Source organism: Microtus ochrogaster, unplaced genomic scaffold (genome assembly GCF_000317375.1).
Source record: "Microtus ochrogaster isolate Prairie Vole_2 unplaced genomic scaffold, MicOch1.0 UNK11, whole genome shotgun sequence".
NCBI classification, from domain to species: domain Eukaryota; kingdom Metazoa; phylum Chordata; class Mammalia; order Rodentia; family Cricetidae; genus Microtus; species Microtus ochrogaster.
In genome coordinates, this window is record NW_004949109.1 from 6888636 (window position 1) to 6909359 (window position 20724).

General features: G+C 40.7%; 3 protein-coding genes across 11 annotated transcripts in view; 1 reads left to right on the forward strand and 2 right to left on the reverse strand.

Moving 5' to 3' along the window:
- Window positions 1–7653, reverse strand: part of Cbx3 (chromobox 3) — a 15704-nt gene extending 8051 nt beyond the window's left edge. The window contains exons 1-3 of one of the 4 annotated variants that reach the window (XM_005366608.3): window positions 6998–7098; window positions 5823–5878; window positions 2181–2323 (exon numbers count right to left, since the gene is read on the reverse strand). In XM_005366608.3, coding sequence (XP_005366665.2) covers window positions 2181–2323; window positions 5823–5846 — 167 coding nt within the window. In that variant the 5' untranslated portion in view covers window positions 5847–5878; window positions 6998–7098. Of the gene's footprint in view, window positions 1–2180; window positions 2324–5822; window positions 5879–6973; window positions 7099–7186 lie in introns of those variants that run through there. The other 3 variants (XM_005366609.2, XM_005366610.3, XM_013353562.2) reach the window with 3 other exon arrangements.
- A 153-nt stretch (window positions 7654–7806) lies between these two features.
- On the forward strand, window positions 7807–16617 carry Hnrnpa2b1 (heterogeneous nuclear ribonucleoprotein A2/B1). Of its 6 annotated transcripts, XR_003378648.1 has the most exons (14): window positions 7807–8037; window positions 10505–10540; window positions 10638–10748; window positions 10919–11065; window positions 11254–11464; window positions 11586–11687; window positions 11777–11857; window positions 12429–12491; window positions 12961–13080; window positions 13310–13432; window positions 14231–14309; window positions 15148–15373; window positions 15661–15796; window positions 16297–16617. XR_003378648.1 is itself a non-coding variant. In XM_013353555.2 (12 exons), exons 1-11 carry the CDS (start codon window positions 8032–8034, stop codon window positions 14290–14292), a joined length of 1062 nt encoding a protein of 353 aa, XP_013209009.1. In that variant the 5' UTR covers window positions 7807–8031; the 3' UTR covers window positions 14293–14309; window positions 16297–16617. The 6 variants fall into 6 exon arrangements, 4 of the variants coding, with proteins under 4 accessions (XP_013209009.1, XP_005366668.1, XP_013209010.1 ...); XR_258820.3 differs by lacking the exon at window positions 15148–15373; XM_013353555.2 differs by lacking the exons at window positions 15148–15373; window positions 15661–15796.
- A 224-nt stretch (window positions 16618–16841) lies between these two features.
- Window positions 16842–20724, reverse strand: part of Nfe2l3 (nuclear factor, erythroid 2 like 3) — a 24558-nt gene continuing 20675 nt past the window's right edge. Inside the window, exons 3-4 of the mRNA XM_005366614.3 lie at window positions 20492–20575; window positions 16842–20096 (exon numbers count right to left, since the gene is read on the reverse strand). Coding sequence (XP_005366671.1) covers window positions 18903–20096; window positions 20492–20575 — 1278 coding nt within the window. The 3' untranslated portion in view covers window positions 16842–18902. The remainder of the gene's footprint in view (window positions 20097–20491; window positions 20576–20724) is intronic.

Here is a 20724-nt window from a genome sequence, read left to right on the forward strand (position 1 = left end):
AAATTCTGAAAAAACAGTGATTCCTAATTCCTTATATATTATGCCCAGGTTTGGGATCTCCAATGATGTTTGGAAATAAAGATTCTGACATATTCTCATACACGAAATATTTTCAATTTGGGAAATGATATAGAACATGGGCTGAGGAAGAAAGTGAACAACAAATCTAGCCTGTTGTATGCACCCCCCCTCAAAGACACTGTATTACTGTAGGCTAGGTTGGTCTCAAACTCCTAATCTTGCTTCAGCTGTCACAGTGCTGGGATTACAGTATTGTGCCACCATGCACAGTGCCAATTTCTACCCTTAAATTTTTTTAAGGTTGGGAGGAAATGAAAAGTATCAATTTCAGGCAGGGTTCATAAGTTGGAATAGGCATACTCGTTTAAGGCATTAGCTACTGCTGCTTTTATGCTGCTCATGCAGACAAATCAATGGCCCACAAAGCCTAAAACAGTCACTTATAGATACTTTGGGGGAAGAGACTGCCAACTCCTGCGTGAGCACAAGGCCAAAGTAATCATTCTCATGTTTCTCTCAAAAGAGCTGTGAGGAAAATGAGAATCACCTCACAAACATAGTAGTATGGCCACCTTGTACCAAGGGACAGTCTTTGTGCTCAGGCCACAAATATCTTTAGAGAATGAGATGGAATGAGTGATTTTAGTGATATCTAGTGCTATTAACATCTGGTACTTAATACTTGGTCCGCTGCTATCTCCAGACTGTAACATTGGCAAAGTTTAATTTTGGCAGGAGAATTGATGTGTTATTTTCAGTTTTGTCTTCTATATTATAAACATACTACACTGTAAATGTTAGGCTCTTGATCATAGATATTCAAATTTGCACGTTTAATATGACATTAAATGCTTTAATGAAAGAACACGTTAGGACATAAAAGATGTAGAGAATGGAGTGGGAGGTGGAGAGAATGAGAATCCATTACAAATGCTCTGTTTAAAAATGCTGTGACATTTACTACTTTGCAGGCTAGTTTAAAAATTATGCTGTGGGGAGCTTTAATTTTCCAAGTTTGACTCGATAGCAATAAATTAAGCTCTAATATGCTGGTTTCAAATGTTGCTAAAGCTTTGATTTTTTTTTTGAGACAGGGTTTCTCTGTAGCTTTGGTGCCCATCCCGGAACTAGCTCTTGTACACCAGGCTGGCCTCGAACTCCCAGAGATCCACCTGCCTCTGCCTCCCGAGTGCTGGGATTAAAGGCGTGCGCCACCACCGCCCAGTAACTTTGATTTTTTTTAAATTAACTTTTTTGCGTGTATGAGTCTCTTTTTTCCCCCCTGCACATATGTATGCATGTGGATCATGTGTGTGCCTGGTACTTGAAAATATCAGGAGGTGGCTCTGGATACACTGGAACTTGGAGCTATGGATGATTATGAGCTACCATGTGGATGCTAGGAATTGAACCCTGGTCCTCTAAGAAAGAACAAGTGCTCTTAACCAGAGCCATCTCTTCAGACCCCAGAAGCCTTAAATAAACCTCAAACAAGATAGTTCTGGAATTAAAATTGACTTCTAACATCTCTTTCGGCAAATTGGTAAAATATTTAAAAGTAAAATTTAGGCCTATTCAAGCAAAATTACAATTACTAAAGTAAGGGCCAGGGATGTAGTTGATGGAGTGCTGGCCGAGCATGCATAACCCTGGATTTAACCTTTTTTTTTTTTAAAAAAAAATACGTATTTATTATGTATATAATATTCTGTCTGCGTGTATGCCTGCAGGCCAGAAGAGGGCATCAGACCTCATTACAGATGGTTATGAGCCACCATGTGGTTGCCGGGAATTGAACTCAGGACCTTTGGAAGAGCAGGCAATGCTCTTAACCACTGAGCCATCTCTCCAGCCCCCTGGATTCAATCTTTAGGCTCATATAAACCAGGTGTGGTAGTGCATCCTGTGCACCAGGGAGTTGGAACCGGAACAAATAAGAGTTTAAGGTTATTCTTGGCCATACAGCAAGTTCAAGAGCAGTTTGGGGTTCGGGAGACCCTGTCTTAACAGAACAACAACAACAACAAAAAAGCAAATACAAAAATGAGGCATGGGGAACACCTATAATCCCAGCACTTGGGAGAAGGAACAGGAGTCCAGGCTAGTCTGCACTACATGAGACACCCTCGCTTAAAACAAAATCATAAGAAGTTTCTTACTCTGTGAACCCCTTCCACTTGAGGAAATACTCCACCTTCCCATTCACTACACGCCGGTCCAGTACTTTTTCTACCACAAATTCTTCAGGCTCTGCCTCTTCAACTTTTTTACTCTTTCCATTCTGTTTCTTTCCCATTTTTTGCTAAAACAAAAGAGAAATTAAGAAAATTTAAAAAAAAATCTTGAGTACATTTTAAGGCCAAATTGACACAATTTACTTTTCGACAAAAAAAAAACAAAATACCCCAAACACCACCCCCTTTTAAACTTCTGTGACCCAGGGCAGGCACATCCTAGAAAGGCAATAGATAATAAAATAAAATCTCTGCTCCACTGATTTACACTTAAAACCCAATACCCTTCACCAGTATGACAGAATTAAAAACAACAACCAAAAATCTGAGAAACAACCTTATCCTTTCCTAGTTTTATTTCCAGGATTCTACAAGACCATGTTTACCAGAACCACCACTCATGTTAGTCACAGCGTAGTGACAAATAACTAGAAAACACGAGACAATGACAGAATGGAGTAAAATTAGTAGCTGGTGGTTTGAATGAGAATGGCTTTATAGGCTTATACTGGATTGGTTGGTTCCCAGGTGATGCAACTGTTTGCGAATTGTGTGGCCTTGCCGGGGGTGGGGTGTGGGGTGACAGCTGGGCAGTGCACACTGGATTTCAACGCCATTCTCATTGAGCATGCTCTCTCTGCCTTGTGCTTGAACATCAAATGCACCCTCTCAGCCACTACTTCAGTGCCATGCCTGTTGCCATCCTACCAGGATGGTCATGGACTCATCCTCTTAAATTATAAACCTCAACAAACTTTAAGTGTCCTTGGTCATGTCTTATCACAGTAAATAAGAACTAAGAATGAAGTGTGATAGTAAAAAAGAAAGAAAACAAACCAACAAAACACTCAAGTCAGGGTTACATATAGCCCAGGTAGTCTCCAATTCACTATGTAGCCAAGGAAGACCCTAAATTCCCAATCCTTTGGCTTCTACATCCCAAAGTACTAGGTTTATAGGTGTGCACCACCACACCTCACTAAATGATAGAACCAAGTGTAGCAGAGTAGACCTATTAAAACTACAGCTCTAAGATATGGCTTTCCCAACAACAGTAACAATTTAAAATTGTTTCAAGGATAAAAATTAGCTGCAAAACAAAAACAGAGTTTTATCCTCAACCATGGAGACCATGAATAAACTAAATAGACAATATTGTTTTCCCATAATTATTACATGTAGATAATTTTCCTGACTAACAAACCTTATACTATCACTTTAAGTGTCCAAAATGGTAGATAGAAAAATTCCTTCCCTACTGGATTTTTCAACCTAGAATCTTAACTGGTAGCAGACTATATTTACTTTGAAGAGAGGCATGAGGTAGAAATGATGAGCTTATTAGCAGCATCAAGGAAATCAAAATAGGTTGATTACCATGGGTTCAGGGTCAACTTGAGATATGGAGGAAAACTGTGTCCCTAAAATCAAAAGTTCTTTCTTTCTGGTGAGGGTGGGTGGGTATAACATCACCCATTAAGTGTTTTCTCAGCACATACTCAGGATTGTTAAAGGAGTAGAAACTAGGTGCTTAAAAATCTTGAGATGGTTAATTATAAGCCCCTTTGGGACACCACAACAACCCAATACAGTATGCGCAAACATTTCATCTCCACAACAGCAGCCAATTCTAACCTTTAAGTGGCTGTGATTCCCCTGACTCAATCTCCCCCAGTGTTAGCATTATAGGTGTGCATGGGTGCTACTTAAGTGATCAAAACCTAACCAACCAAAACCCCTCAAAAGCCTAGTCACTAAAACCATCTCCCAAATGAAGGATCCAAACAGGAAAAATCAACAGCACACCCAAGGCAGTTAAACCTACTAGCATCTAGGGGCATACCTAAACAAACATCCTATGGAATTTTCCAGATGTTTTTGCTGTTATTTTTCAAGACAGGGTTGCTTTGTGAAACAGCCTTTGTAGACCAGACTAGCCTCAAAATCACGCGAGACCCACCTGTTTCTGCCTCCCGATTAAAGGCGTATATCACCAAACCTGGCCCAAAGACTTGTGCTTATTATCACTAAGGCTTTAACCTGTATTTGGTCATTTATCAAGAGTGATCAGACAGGTTCAGATCACAGATCCTAGTCAGCTCTGCAGAGTATTACAAGTCATGCACAATATAATGATGGCACAAATTAAAAATCACCATCTTGTCCTTTCCAGTGAGAAACTCAGTAAGACACTCCACAGATCAAAAGCAAGTTTTGTTTTACTTAGGTGTTAATACCTGCCTTTATATGTTGGTAATCAATGTATCAGTATTAAAATAGAAACCCTAACAGCAAAATTCACCTTTTAATACAAATCTGTCAATTCAGAGTTTTGCCATACACCTTGACTAATCTAGTATTTTATAGTCCAGGCTAGCCTTAAACTCACAGCAATCTGCTTGTCTCCGCTTCTCAATATGCTGGGATTACAAACATACACGATTAGACCTAGTGTTCCCCACCAATTCCACAGGGTTTCTTGTGTAACAGTCCTCACTGTCCTGGGACTTGCTCTATAGACCAAGCTGGCTTTGAATTCAGAGATCCAGCCTCTGATGTTTTGGAATTAAACCTCTGGAGCTTTGGGATTAAAGGTGTGTGCTGCCACTGTCCAAATTTTAATCTAATTTTTTATTTTTACTATAACTTGACAAAAAAAAGAGTATGTCTTTATAAATTTGTCTAACTTACTAGAAACCCAATACAAACATTGGGTTTAGCAATCCTCAGGAAATTGCTCAAAAGATACAGAATCGATCTACTGTTCTTTCATTCCTAGACATAGTTTGTAATTCTTGCTCATGGCAACACAATACTTTGTTATATTTGATTCACTTTGTGTACAAAGTATCGTTTTAAACTTCAGCATTTAATCAATACTCAGTGTACCTACAATTCAGCAGATTTAAGTATAATCTTATCAATCAACTAAAACTTACTTTATAGATTTCCCCATGTAACATTTTTCTCACAATTAAGCTCATTAAAAACATTATCATGTGGTAGCAGGAAACACTTTGATGGAGATCAGGGAACAATCTTGTGGGTTCTGTCCTCTCCCCTTCCACCTTTCCTTGGGTGAAGATTGAGCCATCTTGCCAGCCCTAAATATGGATCTTTATCTCAAATAAGAACATCCAGCTAAAGCTGTACTATGTCTTCCTAAGATTACGTTTAAAAGATGCCAATTAAGAATGTTTCAAAATTAACAACTCAAGGTTTTCTTCCAGTGCTGGCTGGGAAGTACATGGATGTAAATAGCCTGGCTTCAAACTTACAGCCATCCATCTGCTTTTGCTGGGCTTAAAGGCAGACACGACCATGTCCCGCCTGATAATTTTTTCCTCCCTGGACCCAGGGTTTCTCTGTGTAGCCCTGGCTGTCCTGGAACTACTCATTCTGCACACCAGGCTGGCCTCCAACCCAGAGATTTGCCTGTCTCTGCCTTCAGTGTGCTGAGATTAATGGCGTGTGCCACACCTTAAAGGCTTCTTAATTGTAATTTTTAAAGAACAAAAAAATTCTTTAGTTAAGATTCTTACATGTTTTAGGGTTTCACAAACTTACCAATGTAGTTTTATTGGAGGCCATTTTTTTTTTTAAAAAATCGAAGACTTGAAGAGCTATTGCGAGAAAAAAATGCATGACAGTTAAATTTTCATGACACACAAAAGGCAACTGCAAGTTTTGTGTGGATTTCATCCTGCACATTTCAGATAAAAATGCAGGGAAAACAGTTCAAAGATTCTATGTTATTAGAGATACATACTTAAGTATGTTAGTGCTTTAACCAAGTTAGTAAAGTTAAAACCTTACCGACACTGGTACCTCAGACTTTACTTGGTTATAATACAGAACTACTTTTTCAATGTAAATCTTTATTTGTAACAAATACAATGTTTATTTTCTATGAAAGGCAATCCTCTGTGTGAATATCAAGCATCATTAATTAACCTTTATCGGTAAATTACCATGATTTTTTCCCTCTAAATTTTTGAATATTCCAAGAAACTAGTGTATAATTGTTTTTTTTTTTTCCAAAAGCCCTCCCTCTTCAATCATGGAGTAGAATAAAAACACTGAGATGTCTCAGTCCTATTTCCTGGCCTTTTGCTGGGGGGTGGGTAACCACTCTCTATAGTCCGGTCTGGGTTTGCACGCCAGGCAATACTCCTGCCTCAAGCTTCCCAAGCCTGTCCTGCTAAAGCTGGAAGGAACTGCCCTCCTCCACGCCCGCTCTTCGAAGAGGACCCCTTCCCGGTTCGATTCCCTCGTCTACCGGCCACGGCCAGGAGTCCGCCCCCCACTCGGGAGCGCGGGCCTCGTGGTCAGCGCCTCCGCGGGGAGAAACAAAGGCGGCGGCGGGGGCTCAAGGGCACTGCGCTACCAGCCCGCGCCTCCCCCTCCGGCGGCGGACACGTAGCGGGGAGCTCGGGGCCTCGGGCCTCGCGGCGGCAAAGCCAACCTCGCTCTCCCCGCGAGGCCGCGCCGCGGCTGGGGGGAGGGGAGCCCCGCGCTTTGTCTGGAGTCTCCGCGGCTGTCATCGCGCTCCCACCCTCCGCACGACTATCTAATCTCCCCCGTAAGGTGGCGCGGCGCCTCAGCCAGGCCCCGCCAGCCTCCCCCGCAGCTCGGGGCCCACGGCGGAGCGCGGGGCCCGCAGCCTCTCCCCGCAAGCCCGGGCGCACAGAGCATCTTAGCCCCCGCCACGCACGCACAAGATAAAAAAGCAAGCCACCGACTTCACCGCTCGGATGCTTCGGGCCGCGGATCCTGCAGAGTCTCCCGGCAGCGCGCCTTAGCTCAGCCACATCCGAGGGGAGGGGGCGCGGGCAGCTAGGCCTGGGGGGAGGGGAGGCACCGCCCACGCCCGGGCCGCGCGGGGCCCGCCGGGAACGCGGCCTGCGGGGGGCGGCGTGCGCGCCACTCACCGTCCGCGGCGTGGCGCCTCGGGGGTCTCCTTAGGGGGAGGCGAGCAGGGCCGCGGGGGCCTCTCTGCGTCGCGCTGCGCGCCAAAGCCGGGCTCCGCCCACCTCCTCGCCCTAGGCTTGGGGCGCTGAGCCGCGGGGTTCTTTAAGCACCACCTTCTCACGGGGCGCGGGCTCCCAAGGCCTTGGGCCTGGGGTGGTGGACTCGGACTGGGAGGGAGCGGTCCCCCCGGGACAAGGACAAAGATTAGCGTGGCCCGGAACACCCCGGGCTAGGATTGGCGCAGGCGGAGCTGCAGGGACTGCGCTAGGGTGGAGAGGGCCGCACGCAAGAGCCGCCGCTTAAGCCCCGCCCGGCAGCGTTAATTTTAAACTGCGCGACCGTTTTCTCGGCTCCCTGCGCTGAGGTTGGGGGCCGGACCTAATTCCGGACGTAGTAACACGCCTCGACGCGAGCCTTCCGCAATTCACTGAAGCCCGCTGCGCAAGTGACGTAACGCGGCCTCCTTAATCCGAAAGGGGGAGGCGCACGGATTTGGCGTAAGGGGCGTGGAGCCCCTTCCCGCCATTGGCGGCGGTTAGGACGTTTACGTAACGGCCTGACGTCAGCAAAGACGCGTTAGTGGGGGAAGGTTCTAGAAAAGCGGCGGTCCCGGCTCCAGCGGCAGTAGCAGCGTCGCCGGCTCCGGTGTGCAGGTCTTCCCAGCGGCGCGGTTTTGCGAGCAGCGGCTGCTCTCTCTTCCTCCCCAACCCCCAGCGTCAGGACGAGTCCGGTGCGTGCGCGTCCGCGGAGGTCTTTCTCGTCTCGCTCGGCTGCGGGGAATCGGGCTGAAGCGACTGAGTCCGCGATGGAGGTAACGGGTTTGAAATCAATGAGTTCTTGGAAAGGGCATGGTGAGGCCGAAGGCGCCGCAGCAGAAGCCGGCCACCGCCTCCGCGGGCGGACGGGCGGGCGAGCGGAGGGAAAGCTGCCTCTCGAGTGGCGGTTGGCCTTGGGGACTCGGGGAATGGGTCGTTGGCGCGGAGGCCCGATTGTCCGAACGCCTTCCCCGCCCTTAGGCGCCCGGCGCCATTTCCCTGAGCCGGGGTGGGGGATGGGAGCCCTCCGCGGCGAGGCGGCCGGGCCGCGGAAACTGCGCGGGGACGGGCCGCTGTCGGTTCTTCCCGATGGGCGCGGGCCCAGAGAGCGGGTTGTGTGGGCGGCGGAGCGTTTTCGGCGGCCCCCGGGTCCCCGGAGCGGGTCTGCCTCCCCTCCCCCCTCCCTCCCGGGAACCGGATTTGGCGTCCGCCATTTTCCCGTCTCCTTCCTCGCTGCGATTTTTGCGTTCTACACTTTTCAGGCCTCCTAATTTGCTCCCTTTTACCGCCGCCTATGACTGGTTTGCTGTTTTTCTTTGTTTTCGGCGCGGTTTCATCTCGTTTCGAGGTGAATTTAAGGAATTTTGAGCTTGGATTCTGGATTCCTGCGCACCTCGTTAAGGGCTCCTTGCCTACTCGACGAAATGGCGCCATTGCGTTGAGCAGGCACACGGAGGAGCGGGTGGGGGTGGAGGCGCTCCACTAGGCTTGCTGGCGCAGGCCTGGATAACAGTGCGACCGCGGCCCAAGCATGTTCTTGAATTGCCGCAAAGCAACCACTTTATCTTTTCTAGCCACTGAATCCGATTAATGAAAGGCTTTATGAGCCTGCAGTGGTAAAGCACGTGAACGGCAGGAAGTTGAGACTGCTCGGTTCTGGTAGTTAGATTCTGTTAGCTCAGGCGGAGGGGTATTATTTTCCTTCGATTGCAGCGTAGGTTTACTTTCCCAAAGGATCCTTTGGTTTGAAATAATGATTCTGAGCTTAGGGTGTGTTGCTTAAACTGCAACAGGATCCTTTCACGTGACGGCCACGTTAGAGAAGTTACCTTTTCCTTAAAGCCCTGCTCAGTCAACATTAATACATGAACTAGCTATATAAAAACTTTGAGTTCTGGGCTACAGTGTATTTGAACTTTGTCATTTGCTTCTCTGATTTGTGTTTGCGATCATGGTTGATCATTACTTTGATAAGGTTTCAAGTTGAAGGGGGTCTGCTTCGCTGTTTTCTTTGACCCTTAGCATGTTCATAAGATATAAATAATCTTGTTTATAATCGATAGTGGACGTCGGGTAAGTTTGGGAAAACCTATGAGGTAAGTAATGAGCTTTTGCTTTTTACAATTTAATTTAAAGAGGCATATTTATTGGTATTTAAATACAACTACCTGGACACTCCATTTTCAGTCATTTTAAGTAATTAGAACTGTTTAAAACGTCGTATTTGAATCTTAAACCTATTTTGACATTTCTATTTTTCTTCAAAAACAGAACCTGAGAAGAGCAGTAAACAATTTATTTTTGAGAGTATTTTGAGAGAACCTTAAAGATTTGGATTGAGTAATAAGAGTTGTGGAATTTTTTTTGTAATTTCAATTTTGTCTTCAGTTATGCAATCAAGATAGGTCCTGAATACTATGACCTAGTTTATGAACATCTTAACTTTTTAAAGCTTAGTTCTTTATAAGCCAGTACGTAATAAAAAGCACTTCAATTAATAATTATTTCAGGCTTTTTTTGAAAATTTTTGAGAAAACCACTTTATTCCATGAATTGTCAGAAGGCTAGTACATTGGGACAAGTGTAAGCTGCTTTAATTAAAGACAGTAGCAAAGTTTTTTGAGTCAGTTTGGGGCAGTGGTAACTGTAGATAAATGTGTTTTTTAGTTTTTTTTCTGTAGCCTAAAAGTAACGAGAGCAGTACCTCCCCAAACTTGGCACTTCAGGTGGTGAAGGCTACAGGAATAAACTTTTCTAAGTTAGAAGAAAACTATTAAAAAAAACTTTCGCGGAGCTTGTTTGAATGTTGGAGCCTTCTCCCCCAGACTCCCATATTTAACACCCGAGGGGGGCAGTTCAAGGAAAAGCAAATCTGCCACTATTTCAGAGACTGATGCCTAATGTAAGTGGTGGATTGTGGAAACATTAGATTTTTTTTTTGGTTTTACATTTTTTTCAACTAAAAAGCAATTTGAGTAAATTTTGTGCTTGAGTTGTAGAATTTAATGAAGAATTTCATAAGACTTTTTGATACCTCTTAAATGACCACAGAAGTCGAGTATGGTTTTTCTCAAAGATTTTGAAGAAAGTCTGCTAAGTTTAAGGTAGCTTATGTGAATTAAAGTTAGATCAAATATTAGTGACATTAAAACTTGTATAGTTCAGCTGAGGCATTTTTTGGTGTAACACATATGTTTTAACATATGGTTTAAATTTGATGTAAGTTTTTTTTTTCCCCCCCAGAAAACTTTAGAAACTGTTCCTTTGGAGAGGAAAAAGGTACTCTGCCAGCAGGTCACCTCATATTTAAGAATTTAATTTCCAGCATACAAAGAGAAAATGTAAATAAAAATTGAAATGGTATTTTCCTTTGCAGAGAGAAAAGGAACAGTTCCGCAAACTATTTATTGGTGGCTTAAGCTTTGAAACCACAGAAGAAAGTTTGAGAAACTACTACGAGCAATGGGGAAAGCTCACAGACTGTGTGGTAGGTTACTTCTGAAAGTCTGGCTGCAGGTTCTAGTCTTACTGAACTTACCCATACATTTTGGGTTGAGTCATTTTCCTATAGAAAATGACTATTAAACGTAGTTTCTAATTGGTATTACTAGTTATAATATCATTACATTAAATGCTAACATGTTTTTTGGTTTAAAGGTTATGAGAGATCCTGCAAGCAAAAGATCAAGAGGATTTGGTTTTGTCACTTTCTCGTCCATGGCTGAGGTTGATGCTGCCATGGCTGCAAGGCCTCATTCCATTGATGGCAGGGTAGTTGAACCAAAACGTGCTGTAGCAAGAGAGGTAAGTAAAATATGTTGTGAATTTTTTCTTGCAGTGTTGGTTGTATTACCTCTTTGTATCTGTCTTTCAAAGGCTAACCTTTGTTGGTTTAGATGAAGAAATTTGATGTTAAGTATAAGGTGGTAGTATCAAGGTAAATAATTTGTAGCTTTTTTTCTCAGCATAATTCCCATAATTATCTGTTGTAGGAGTCTGGAAAACCAGGAGCCCATGTGACTGTGAAGAAGCTGTTTGTTGGTGGAATTAAAGAAGATACTGAGGAACACCACCTTAGAGATTACTTTGAAGAATATGGGAAAATTGATACTATTGAAATTATTACTGATAGGCAGTCTGGAAAGAAAAGAGGCTTTGGATTTGTTACTTTTGACGACCATGATCCTGTGGATAAAATTGTATGTAAGTGTCCAGGCACAGGAGGTGTGGTTTGTATATATAAACTGTTGGGTATATCAACAGCTTGTTAAAACATTCAGAATTGTTCACTATTAGAATGTATTGACAATTTTTTTTGTTTCAGTGCAAAAATACCACACCATCAATGGCCATAATGCAGAAGTTAGAAAGGCATTGTCTAGACAAGAAATGCAAGAAGTCCAAAGTTCCAGGAGTGGAAGAGGAGGTAACAAATTATATATTTTTTATATATATTTATTTGGCGGGTTGTTTGTCAGAATGCTTGCCATTAATTAGAACAAATATCCTACCTAGGAAACTTCGGATTTGGAGATTCTCGTGGTGGCGGTGGCAATTTTGGACCAGGACCAGGAAGCAACTTTAGGGGGGGATCTGGTAAGTATATTTAAAGGGTGTGATAGGTTTGTTTTTTTTAATAGTGGTTTTAATAGGATTTAGGAGATCCTGAGCTGGGTCTAGGGTAACACGTGCTGAGCATGTATGGTGCCTAGTGTGTTTAATTTCTTGCACCTCACAAAATGATACTGATACTTGGAATTTCAGTATTTGGGAACAAGAAGCAGGGGGGTTAGAAGAAATTAAAGGACTTCCTTAGCTGCCTGCGTGCGCACACACAAACACGATTCAAGATATGTTTGGACTTAAAAGTCCCTGTCTCAAAAAATAGTCAGGATTGGTATAGAATATTTCAGGGCATTTTAGGTTTTAGCTTATATAAATAAATGCAGTAACTTGTGATTTTAACATTTTGATGCTATATGCTTTCATTCCTTTATTAAAAGTTTGTGCGACTTTTTTGATCCAAATTTATTACTTTAAAACATGTTTTGCAATGGTAGCAAAATGGAATTGACGTGGCTTTTAAATGAGCTGGTAAGATTACCAGCCATCATTCTGACATACTAATATTGTAGAGAAAAGTAAAATGTTAATTTTTTCTAAACAGATGGATATGGAAGTGGACGAGGATTTGGAGATGGCTATAATGGGTATGGAGGAGGACCTGGAGGTTAGTTTTGCTTAGATTGTGATTTATGTATCTTAATATATTTAATAACATTGTATCTGGGGCTTTGGTTACTTTTATTTAGATTTTGATTTATGTATCTTAATATGTAATTAATACCATTTTAGTTGGGTCTTGGTTTTGCCAGTCAGAGTACTTAGTGATAATGGTTATTTGGCTTTTAAGAATGTACTTTGGGTTTTTTACTAAGCAGTGTATGCCTATAACTTATGCAGTAAAAGTCAGTTGAGGTTCCATTTCATGGAAAAATTGATCTTGATGGGGAAATGGACATTGTATGTAGATCAGCTAGAATGCTAGAGTTTGAGGTCTGGGTGTTAAGGGGAAATAAATTAAAGAGTAGTTAATATTGTTTTGCTGCTGGGATCCCTTAGGGATAACATTTTACCTAAGACAATTCAAATGGAATTGAAAAATTTAAGCAATTACTTAAAGGCTTATTTTATAATAGGTGGCAATTTTGGAGGTAGCCCTGGTTATGGAGGAGGAAGAGGAGGATATGGTGGTGGAGGACCTGGATATGGCAACCAGGGTGGGGGCTACGGAGGTGGTTATGACAACTATGGAGGAGGTAATAAATTCATCTACAACCTTTATGTTGGAATTTGGATTAGAACTAATGATACTTATTATTCATTGTCACTTAGATGCTTTTTAAATTGTAGGATTATAGAGAGGTACTATATACTTTGATTTTTGTAGAACATTTGTACTGAAAATTAAACTTGTTTTGAATTAATGCTTCTATAATAATAAATAGTTCAGGTGTCTCTTGGCTGATACTCTTAATTCTTTCATAGGAAATTATGGAAGTGGAAATTACAATGATTTTGGGAATTATAACCAGCAACCTTCTAACTATGGCCCAATGAAGAGTGGAAACTTTGGTGGTAGCAGGAACATGGGAGGACCATATGGTGGAGGTAATTTACTAAAGACTTGGCAATTTAGGTGATTTGAGAGGTATAGAGGTAGAACAGTTTGCATTTCACAAGGGAAAGAATCTAATAGTTAAACATAAGGAATTTTCCGTTTTAATTTGACCTCATAAAATTGTTTAAGTGCATCCCAAGTATAAAATTAGGTGATTTGGGGGGTGTTTGCAGGGACGGTATCGTTTGAGACAGGTTCTATGTAGTTTAGGTTGTCTTGAAGCTTCACAGATCTACCTACCTATACATTGTCTGTGCTGGGGTTAAAGGCCAGTGTTGCTACCATGCCCACCTAAAAATTAGGAGTAACTGTTGAATTTTAACTAATAGTTACTCAAGCAAGGTACCGCTAATAATACTGGCAAGGGGAAAATGGAAGATCAATTTTTCAGGGTCTTCATTGTCCTTCTAAACATGAAACCAAATAGAGTACACTGCCGTTTAACTTGTACAAGAAGCTTTTTTTTAACATTAAAAATTTTTTTTGTAGTTCGAGACAAGGTCCAATTTTTTAAAAGTTGTTTGTGCTTAAAAGTAATGGACTTAAAAGGTAGGGGATATTAATTATATCTCACACCTTTCATGTACCTTTAATTCCACCACTCAAGGAATAGGATTTCTTGAGTTCACAGCCAGCCTGGTTTTCAGAGTGAGTTCAGGACAGTCAGATCTATGTAGAGACCATCTGTCATAAAACCAAAAGATTTGAAATTTCAAAACTTTAAAGATATGCCCACAAGCCTACAGGTTTACATATGTGCTAAACTTGCTTTCTTATTTCAATCGTAGGAAACTATGGTCCTGGAGGAAGTGGAGGAAGTGGGGGCTATGGTGGGAGGAGCCGATACTGAGCTTCTTCTTACCATGGGTAAGTAGTTTTTGAGTTTTACAATTATTATCTTGGGAGAATTAGCGGCAGGAGTTAAAGCATTTTAGGATCATGTTATCTTTCCTTAAAATCTGGTTAGATGGATAATTTCATAACCTATTTTTTTTTTACTCTTTACTTCTGTTGAAACAGGCTTCACTGTATAAATAGGAGAGGATGAGAGCCCAGAGGTAACAGAACAGCTTCAGGTTATCGAAATAACAATGTTAAGGAAACTCTTATCTCAGTCATGCATAAATATGCAGTGATATGGCAGAAGACACCAGAGCAGATGCAGAGAGCCATTTTGTGAATGGATTGGATTATTTAATAACATTACCTTACTGTGGAGGAAGGATTGTAAAAAATGCCTTTGAGACAGTTTCTTAGCTTTTTAATTGTTGTTTCTTTCTAGTGGTCTTTGTAAGAGTGTAGAAGCATTCCTTCTTTGATAATGTTAAATTTGTAAGTTTCAGGTGACATGTGAAACCTTTTTTAAGATTTTTCTCAAAAGTTTTGAAAAGCTATTAGCCAGGATCATGGTGTAATAAGACATAACGTTTTTCCTTTTAAAAATTTAAGTGCGTGTGTAGAGTTAAGAAGCTGTTGTACATTTATGATTTAATAAAATAATTCTAAAGGAAATTGTGTAATTATAGACTTTTTATTTTAAATAAGTTAAGGAGGGGGTAGTATAATTAAGGTCCATTGCAAAGCTGTTGTTGTATTTGTGTAAGATAAATGCTGGTCAGATTTAAGTGTGTTGTCTGCAATTCATCAGGATTAAATTATCTAGTTAACTTAAGGGATATCTCTGCAAGGAGAAACACCTTTTTAGATCTTTTAGATGCTGCTTCTTCAATGCAAGGAAAGGAAATAACCCCAGCGAGGTACTCTTCAGGGACACAGGTCTAGTACAAGAGAACTCTTGACGACTAAGCTCAGCCAGTCTTAAAAAACTGTGCTGTATCTACAAAGCTTAACCTACAGTAGTTGATAAGGATGCCAACGAAAGCTGAGGGTGTAGAGCAAAGTAGTTCTAAGCATCAGTTAAACTTCTTTAGGTAAGATCTTATTTACTTTTTCTTTCTTAATTTTCCTCCCTAAAAGATAAACTAATAAACTCTTCAATGGTCTTTCAGTATAGTGGTTCTTATGTAGTTTAACATAGCTATAAATTGAGTTTAACAAATAATAAACTCAAGATAATTTTATAAACCCTGTTTTCCAATCTGTCATTTACTTAAATTATTTTGGTTGTTGTTTCCTTTTTTCCTTCTTTCTCACCCCCTCCCTTTCCATGAAGATTCAGGTGCTTAACATATCATTTTTTTCCCTGCTGGAATTTTAGCATTGATATGAACCATGGACAAGTATATTCTGCTGCCACAAAGACTGTAAAGTGCTTCATTTCAACAGCTGAGGCAAGCCAAGTGATCATTAATAAAGCTTTTCTTGCTTCCTTCAGTGGTGTTGGTAGTAAAATGGTAGGTAAAAGTTAGGCTGCAAGTTCAATAAATTGAGATTTACCTATCATTCCACCCTCGTGTATTTATTCACCTGTCCTGGATCAAGCAGTTTTGAGTCAACTAGGCATTTAAAGGCATTGTGTTTATTACTTTATGGTTCTAATTTTACATGCTTAATCAGGATGAGGCTGACAGGAGGTTGAGGATAGTGTCTTTACTACATTAGAAATTTCTGTGCAACAACAACAAAACCCTTTTGTGTACTCTCTATTAAATAATTGGGTTAAGATTTAAATTTCACCCATTGTCCTACCCTAAACTGCTGTAGGTTGGCTATTGTAATTAGTTTCTTAAATCTACCCTGATTTCTAGGCTTTATTGCCTTTCCAGAAATGTGATATTTAGGGCTTATACACATCAGTGAGTCTGCTTTAATCCTAAAACCACCACTGAAGTTATTTAGGTTCTTTGGACAAACATGATAAACTTCTTCAGATACTTTTTTTTTCCTTTGGCAGGAAGGTGTCTTGCTGCAGGTAACTAATGAAGAAGTGGTCAACCACAGAGTCTTCAAGAAATAAGAAATTCTGTACCATCTGAAAGTAGTTCTTGTGGTGCCTTCATTTAAGAAGCACTTTTAAGATAAAAGGGAATGTTTTCTGATTAAAAACTTCATTTAGTACAGGTTCTTGATAAGATTCAAAATGAAATAAGTGCTGTTTGTATAGAGTAACATCAAATTAGCTAAGGATAATGTATTGTTTTAAAATAGGATTTGTGAGTAGACAGATGAAAGGTCTATTTTGAGTACACGTTTTATAAAATAAATACTTTTGTATCCAAATAATGCGGTGTAATGCTTACACACAAGTGTGAATCTTGTTCTATCAACACCAGTTGTCTACAAGATTGCCATCCCCTTAAATTTTTAGTTTGCACAAAACTATGCATTTACAGTTCCCATTCAATATTAATAGAAAATGAGAAAAGCAATAATGGGCATAATTTGCTGTCCCTAATAGTCTTTATTATGAATTGTGCATTGCTAGTTTCCCTAAATTTTTAACAATGGTGGCATTTGAAACCATGGGTTTTAACCAGATAGTGTTGGATGTATGTGCAAAGCAACAAGAGAGTTATGCTGAGTATGAGATCTCATTAACACTTGTCCATGAATAGCAAACGGTGAAACTCAGTCTTGTGGTTGAAACTTAATGGGGACTTGGTGAGTTATTGACCATAGTAAGCACTTAATATATATAAAACATGGTTTTGGTAATGAGGCCATATACAGGTAAGTCAGTGGCTAATAAGTGTGAGTTCTTAAACCTTGTGAACTAGCGAGTTTATGAACATTCTATCCAAATACTTGGTTTCCAACTAGTAGGATATCTTGGTGATGTATGCCTTTAATCTCCAGAGAGGTTAAAGTTGGACTTGAGTAGAATTTGTAGTACACAGTTTAAGAAAAGTTAAAACAGTAAAGACAACATCATAGAAGGAAAATTGACGGTGACTCATGGACGGCATGGGAGTGAGTTTAGTTCATGAAACGTATCTGCGGCTTTTAAAAAACTAGTAGGGGAAGAATCTACACTCTGGCCACCAAAGATCCCCCAGGCTCCAGCAAACGACCTTCATCTGAACGCTTTTAATAAAAGTTTCATAAAACATGACATATAGTAAACAATCTTGAGTGTGTTATCCTGGTGTTTGGTCTATGCACACATGGCTGGCTGGCATAGATTGACCCTGGAGTATTACATGTTACCACAAAGTACAAAGGTGCAAACACTTCAGCTGCCCTCTTAAGGCAGGAGTTCTAATTTGAATCCATAGGCTTCAGAAAAGTATAAGATTGGAGTGGTGAAAGTCCTATGCCATCTTAAATTTTCTTTGAACTGGGGACAGTTGAAGGACAAGGATGTGCCTGGTTTTTAAGGAGGGAAGATCCCCAAATGGCCTTGTAAGTGTGTGGATAACTTAGACGGTTTTTATCTGGTCATAGTAGGTTGTCTCCCAAGAACACTGGAAAAAGTGTGTTCAAGAAGGTTTTCCTTTAAATAGAAAATGAGTATTGAGTTTGAGTGTCTATGTGTGCAGCCCTTGAGAGCAGGGATCATTTGGAACTGCATGTGGGGAATCCATCCAGCTGGGTCTTGAGAAGAGCAACTAGTGAACACCTTGTGAAACCTCTATTCCTACTTTTGACTGGTACTGTTGCTTTGTTTTTACTTTATGTTGGGAGAGGTTCTTTATTCTTAGCACTTTGGTGTCCTTTATAAATTGTGTGCCTTATATAAGTGTAGGAAGCATTGGTTCACACATCTCATTAAGTGATAGACTTTACACATCAAAGCCTCTTAACATTTGGGAAAGGAGTTGTTGACTCATTGCAATGAATGACCACTGAGCAAATCTTCTTGGAACTGGGATATGCCAGTACAATATTAAAAGTCTTACCAAATTTGGTGACAGGTCATATTTTTATGTTGTATGATAAAACTGATTTTGAAGTTTTGAAGGTCATTACTCTGGTTCATGGGCATCTGAGTTTTAAGATGGTTAAGTATAATATCTGAAAGTTTAGAATATTTAAGGTTGTGAGGTCGACACAGACTGGTACTGCTGCCCTGTGTTTCTCAAGGGCTTTTTACATTTAGATATGGGGCTATGACTACATTCTCAAAAGCTGGAATACTTTGCTCTGAAGCTTGAAGGAATTTATTTTGCCATACTGACTGGATTTTCTTTGAAGGACAAATAAGACATTTTGTTAAAATAAGGTTTTTATAAATTCAAATATAAAATGTTTTCACATACTTGTTTACATGTTAAATATTAAATACCTTCAGAAAACTAAAGGCTACTCACGTTATGTAACCATCTTAAAGCTTTTTCAAGTGACCACCTTAATAAAAGGCTGTAAAAGGTTATGTGAACATAGGTATTAGTGCGGAAGTGGTCCATGAAAATGTGGATTCTCCCAACTTCACAGAAGCATAACCTTGAATTTTAAGCATTTATCAATACAAATTTAAACACGGTACTCTTAACTGATTCAAGTAACAGTGCTTTTAAGAACAGTTTAAACAGTTTGTGATGCAGGGTCACTGGATCCTGTTCAGTTTTTCCTCTTTCCCTTTGGGGCTTTCTTTTTGTGTCCTGATGTGACTAGTTCTTTAGGTACAATCAAAACAGTTCCATCATTATTGTACTGAAGCGCATAGTGGTTTGGATTGACTGGCCTACCTTGGTCATCTATTAACCTACTAAAAACATCATAGTAGAGCTCATGCAGCTTTTGTTTCATTATGTCAATAGCTTTGTTACATTGATTTTGCTCATTCTTCAGGGCTTCCTTCTGTGTTTGCAAGTTACATATGTCATCTTCTAGATTCAAAATGATGTCTAGTTTACGTTTACGACAGTTTTGAGCAGCAACTTTGTTTTTTCCTCTTCGCCTGATGTCACGAATGAGAGACACTTGTAAGTCTGATAGGTAGTGCCTGCTTAGCATACTGTTGAAAGAGTCAACAGGCATGTGGACAATTTCATCTACAGAAAAGGGAATATGCAGAGCTTTAGCACGCTGTTCGTCACGACTCAAATTTCTATCTGAGTCAAGGCACCCACTGATTTTCTGAGACTTCTTGGACTGTGTCAAAGATTCTGGTACACCTGGTTGTAAGTGGTAAGTGTGGTCGTGAAATACTTGCTGACATTCAAGATCCTGGTAAAAGCCAGACATAGTCCTAATATCCATATGACAGTGTTCTGGGCAGCAGCCTCCTACAGCACCTAAATCATGACTAAGAGACTCGAGGTCACTACTGTAACCTACAGCACCATCATACATACAGTGAGAAGAATTAGACTTGGTGATAGAGGTGTTGTAACTTGAATTTAATGAGATCCCAGAATCAGAGTCTGGATCTTCAAAAAGTTGAGAAACTTCCAGTGGATTGAAACCTGTGGCCAATGACATTAGGTTTATTCCGTCAAAGATGCTTGAATCAGTGTCATACAGGAGATCTTGACCTGTTAGAGTCCTCATTTGATTGTCAACAGTTGGGAGAGACATTGCAGGAATGGCTTGCTCAGAATTGGTGTGAGAATTTAGCTGAAGAAATGGTTCTTGTGCTTGTGAAATCCTTGCTGCTGGATCTCTTCTAAATGTGATGGGGCACAGTAACATGGCTTCATGAAGATTAACATCATGGCTTATGGCGTGGCTCAGATTTATGTGATGCGCTGAGGAATTTACACTCGCATTGATACTGTTTAGAGAGGGTGGAATGTCTTCCAGTGAGATGCCCTGAAGAAAGATAACACTTTTAAAAGGAGTTCTATTATCTATCACATTTATTTTCTCTGTCCTAATATGGATATATTAACTATGAACAGCTTAATAAGCGATTTAATGTGTGGGCAAAATGTCTAGATCATTAAGCCTTGTGATTTGCAGCTACCAATGCTTTTGTAGCCAAAATCTATATTGTGAAGGGTCAAGGATAAGTTCGTTCATGAGCAGTCTGGCAAGGAAAGACTCAATGCTACAAGGAAAATGAAGTTAACAAGTATGAAAGGTCTAAATCTGGCAAAATGGCATATGTTTAAATTCTGCACACTGGTTGTTTCTATGAAAAGCCTTTAAACTTCACAATGTACTTGGCAAATTGCTGTATCATCCAAGTAGGAGCGTCCCTTTACCTCCAGGGAATGTTCAGGCTGTGATGAAAGCAGTTGAAATAAATCTTCCAGAAAGAAAGATGTATCGGACCGGTGTAGGTGATTCTGTATATAAACAAAATGTATACCATCAGAAATAAACATTTTAGTTATAGACTACCTTTTCTATTCCCCCCCCCCCCTTTTTTTTTGGTTTTTTTCAAGACAGGGTTTCTCTGTGAATGTTCAGGCTGTGATGAAAGCAGTTGAAATAA